The 4934-nt window shown below is 33.4% G+C and overlaps 1 protein-coding gene across 1 annotated transcript; it reads left to right on the top strand.

Moving 5' to 3' along the window:
- Nucleotides 1-1470: 1470 nt before the first annotated feature.
- On the top strand, nucleotides 1471-4344 carry LOC125842680 (probable glycosyltransferase At5g03795). Its single transcript, XM_049522009.1, has 4 exons — nucleotides 1471-2575; nucleotides 2663-2793; nucleotides 3095-3443; nucleotides 3554-4344. Exons 1-4 carry the CDS (start codon nucleotides 1772-1774, stop codon nucleotides 4199-4201), a joined length of 1932 nt encoding a protein of 643 aa, XP_049377966.1. The 5' UTR covers nucleotides 1471-1771; the 3' UTR covers nucleotides 4202-4344.
- Nucleotides 4345-4934: the final 590 nt, after the last annotated feature.

The following is a 4934-nucleotide window of genomic DNA, read 5'->3' as shown; positions in this document are numbered from 1 at the left end:
CTCCATTTCTTGCTGCCAGTCTCTCCCTCGCCTCTCTCACTTTATACAAATGCAAATGTATAAAATGCGTTTGTGTTTGTATAAAGCGAGATAAAACTGTATATATACATATCTTTTCATTCGTCTCTCTCCCCAGAGAATCTCGATCGCCACTGTCACTCGCCTCTCTCACTTTATACAAACACAAATGTAAAAATTGTGTTTGTGTTTGTATAAAGCAAGATAAAATTGTATATACAAATACAAATACATATATTTTCGTCCTATACACTTATAATCATACAAATACAAATCTTCTCCTGCCCAGTTTTCTTTTGTCTGTCTCTCTTTCTCGCTTTATACAAACACAAATTATACAATTATATCTATAACATACAAATATGATTTTTATGTGCAATTATACAAATTATATCTATAACATACAAATATGATTTTTATGTTTGCTAAACCTAAAATTTACTCTTTTAAAAAATATTTTCTTCTTTTCACAAAATAAGCCCATTTAAATTATATACATGTTCAAATAATATAAATAATTCTAATTAAATATTAACAATAAATACTATACCCAAACATAACTCCAATTTTAAAATTTCAAATAATTTTTTTTAAAATTTTTTATGATCAAATGACTATTACTGACAAGTGACAACTTGCCATATATCTTAATAATCTCAATAACAGAAAAAAGCGAATCAATATGTTAAGATAGGTGGAATGATTTGAAGTCTAACAACTTACCATATATATAAGTAATCCCAAGAACAGAAAAAGAGAATAAAATCCAATTACAAGGAATTAATTAAAGGAAAGAAAATAAATATGGAGTGACATTTACGCCAAATATCGTGTCTATCAATGTCAAAAAATTCGACTTAATTTTTTAATAATATGATCATCAAATTATACACATATTTCAAACACCATACAAAAGTTATTTTTTTAACGAAAACTTATACATATATCTCCCTAGGATTCATTTTTAGATCCAATACTCACTAATTCAATATATAAAACTCATATAACATGGATCAAATGAATTTTATATAATGAGTATTGACTCACTTAGTCTAAAACTGGTGACTAATAAGATATGTATAAATTTTCGTTAGAAATTTAACTCTGATGAATATATTTTTTTTTTAAAAATAAGAACCAAAAATCTCTGACTTAAAGAGGACATGTGGCATTCATAAAAAGCTGCGCCCAAAATCTAGCCCCTTGCATGGCTTTACACACTTGTTCAATTTCATGATAGGACAGGTAATTCTTATTTCAATTTTTTTTTTATAGATATTGGGTTCGATTGAATTCAAATTAATGAAATCTCATGTTGGGATTGATAAAATCCTTACAATTGGTGCTTTTTTTTATTTAAATATAATTTTGTAAGGATTAAAGTTGTAAATTGTAATAATTTAGTGCTAATTTGGTCATATTCTAGTAATTTTTCATTGGAGAAGCCAAAAAATTACTCTTTGGACTTACTTCAAACTTGCCGAAGAATAGGTCATCACACTTGTTCTTCTTCTTCTGTTAGGGCTAAGCACTGCATGTGGTATTTACAGATAACAGTAATCAACCTATATCATATCTAACTTTTGTTACCTATTTTTCTTCTTCTCCCTATGAATTTGGATTTTTATCATCAATTTTTCATTGAAATCTCTGTGTAAATCTTTTTGGTTTTGATGATTTCGTCTTTTGGGAAATTGGCAGGGGATTTTAGATGAATGTTGTATTGGTAAGTGGTGAATTCAACCTATAAGTTATGGCTGTTACTGATTTTCTGTGCCGGGCTGAGACAAGGAGAGTGTTATGGGTAATGGGAGGTGTTTTTGCATTTTCGATACTTTTTCAATTTTGTGAACTTCCGTATGGGAATTTCATAGGATCTTTATTTTCTGGATTGAATTTCAATAGAATGAACTATGTTAATACACAAATCAATTTTACTGGCGGATTCGATGAGAAAATCAGTAGAAACGATTCGATTTTTTCAATTGAATCAAAAAAGAGTGGTGGTAATCATTCTTATGATAGTTCTGGAGTGGAATTGCTGAAACCAAACACGAATTTAGCACCAGAAAGGGCTATGGAATTTGGGAATATATTCAAAGGTAACAATGGAAATGTAGCCCCAATGTTGGATGAAAAAAATAAAGATGATAATATTGTACCTATAGCATCGGACATTGAATCACCGCCATTGATTTCATCACCTCCACGAGTTGATGATAATTTGATTGCTCCGATAGCTACTCAGATTGATGAAGTAACTGTTATTGTTGTCCCTTTAAACTCGACGGATGCCACAACACAGCTGATGAATTCACCAGCTCCCTCTGTTTCACATAGGCATGTTGACACCGATAATTCGACTGCATTGGCTAGTCCTCATAATCCAAATGAAGCAACAGGGCTAGTAAGAAATGATCATGCCTTGTCAGGAAATGGTTCCACTATGACCAAAAGTACTCCTGCTGCGAGAAAAGCATCAGTGGAAGGTGTAGTGTCAATATCTGAAATGACTAATATGTTGCTTCGGAGCAGTCACCCATCAAACCTTTTAACGGTATGTCTAGGTATATGTAAGATTAGGAAATGCTAATTCGTTGAATGGAATTGTAGCTAATTCCTTTTGCTTATTGAGTTCTGGCAGAATCCGGCATGGTCTTCAGCTGGTGATGAAGTATTGCTTAGTGCAAAATCACAGATTGAAAGTGCAGCTAACAATATCAGTGATCCTGGCCTATATGCACCAGTTTATCACAATGTTTCGAAGTTTAAAAGGTACACTTGATTGTATTAGTGGTTTTCATAGCTTACAAATACATTTCTGCTCATCTACTAAAGTTGTTGTCGAAAGATAAATCTATTCATTGCTACTGTATCAAATTTAGTTCGATACATGAAAGGATCATTTATAAGCTGTGTACTGCATAATCTGCTGGATCATTCACGGTATAGACATGAATTTCTGCCAGCTTTACTTTTGTTATTAATTACTTGCACATTGGCTTTTGCTGGTTTGGATGAATCGTGAGATTGCACTTAGCGGTATGTTTACCAGATTTCATTCATCAAAATGCAGGAGCTATGAGTTAATGGAACAGAATCTCAAGATTTACATCTATAAGGAGGGCAAGAGACCCATATTCCATCAACCAAAGCTCAAGGGCATCTATGCTTCAGAAGGTTGGTTCATGAAGCAGTTAAAAGAAAGCAAGCAGTTCCTCACAGATGACCCAAACAAAGCACACCTGTTTTACTTGCCTTTTAGTTCTCAAACTTTGGAAGAAGTGGTGTATGTGCCTGGTTCTCGCAGCTTCGATAAATTAAAAGCATTTTTGAACAACTACCTTGATTTGATCAAGGGAAGATATCCATTCTGGAACAGAACACAAGGAGCTGACCATTTTCTTGTTGCTTGCCACGACTGGGTACGTTGTTACAAGTTTTTATAAAGATCTATGTTCAATCTGTTTCACTTTGATGGGAGAATAAGGAGTTGTGTATAGTTATGAAGTGTCTTTCTATTCTTTTGTCTTAGGCCCCGGAAGAAACTAGGCGTGAGATGGCCAATTGCATAAAGTCTTTATGCAATGCTGATTTAAGAGAAGGATTCAAGTTTGGCAAGGATGTTTCTCTACCAGAAACGAACATTGTCTCAACTAATCCCTCAAGAAGCCTTGGGGGAAATCGTCCTAGCCAACGAAAATTCCTTGCTTTCTTTGCTGGAAGTATGCATGGGTATGTCCGTCCTATTCTTTTAAAGCATTGGCAAAACAAAGATCCAATGATGAAAATCTTTGGCCGGATGGACAACCATGACTATATCCTCCACATGAAGAGCAGCAAGTACTGTATATGCGCAAGAGGTCATGAAGTGAACAGTCCACGAGTCGTGGAGTCTATTTCCTACCAATGTGTTCCTGTGATCATATCTGATAACTTTGTACCACCATTCTTGGAGACATTGAACTGGGAAACGTTTGCTGTTTTCGTCCAAGAGAAGGACATTCCAAATCTGAAGTCTATACTCGAATCAATCCCGCTAAGAAGATATCTGAAACTGTATAACAATGTGATGAAGGTACAACAACATTTCCTTTGGCATCCTGAACCAGTAAAGTATGACACCTTTTACATGATACTTCATTCTATTTGGTATAATAGAGTTTTCCAGATTGCATCCTAGCAAGTTTTGGATTTGGTGATATTGTAGCTTTTGTAAGGAAAAAAAGAGAACATTATTATTGTTTCGATTGATTGGTGCTACTCTCATTGTTCCAATTTAAACGACTACACACATCTTTAATGTAACATTACAAGATGCAAAAATCTCCCCCTGTTTCTTTAATTCTGAGTCCAATCAAACTTAGACACTTAAACAACTTAGACACTTAAACTATGATGGAGGGATTATTATAATAGTAGTAATCTGTTTTGCAAATTAATTATACAGGATTATTACGGGCGATTGTTAATGCGATGATTAATAATGCTAAAGTCTTTATGTAGTGATGATTAATTATTAATACTATTAAAAGATTGTTACCACATGATTACTATTAAAGGATATGTTTGTCTTCAAATCGCTTTATCTAAAAGCTAGACGCATGCAGTCAAACGGTAAAATCACAACATATATCACTCAGAGCCGAACTCCTTTTGGTTAAATAAAAAATTGAGTGGTCCTTTATGGAGGAAAAAGGGATCCTTTTGTCTCCGGATTCATGATAATACCATCAAGCAAATTGATACTTACACTAACAAAGCTCCACTACTTGAGTGTTAAGTGTTCTTATAGAGGAACATGAGTTAGATAAAATGATTGAACATGTGTTAATCATATTGGGAATATCACAATGGGAGAAAATCATACCATATATGATATAACTATTTAAGCCCTTTTATTATTACAAAAAAAA

The sequence above is a fragment of the Solanum stenotomum genome, chromosome 10 (genome assembly GCF_019186545.1).
Source record: "Solanum stenotomum isolate F172 chromosome 10, ASM1918654v1, whole genome shotgun sequence".
NCBI lineage: Eukaryota > Viridiplantae > Streptophyta > Magnoliopsida > Solanales > Solanaceae > Solanum > Solanum stenotomum.
The sequence above is the reverse complement of the archived record's forward strand: the minus strand, read 5'-3'. Positions and strand labels throughout refer to the sequence as shown.

Coding starts and splice junctions, on each gene's coding strand:
- LOC125842680 (XM_049522009.1), top strand. CDS start 1,772: ATGGCTGTTACTGATTTTCTGTGCCGGGCTGAGACAAGGAGAGTGTTA. Junction 2,794..3,094: donor AATGTTTCGAAGTTTAAAAG/GTACACTTGATT, acceptor ATCAAAATGCAG/GAGCTATGAGTTAATGGAAC. Junction 3,444..3,553: donor TTGTTGCTTGCCACGACTGG/GTACGTTGTTAC, acceptor CTTTTGTCTTAG/GCCCCGGAAGAAACTAGGCG.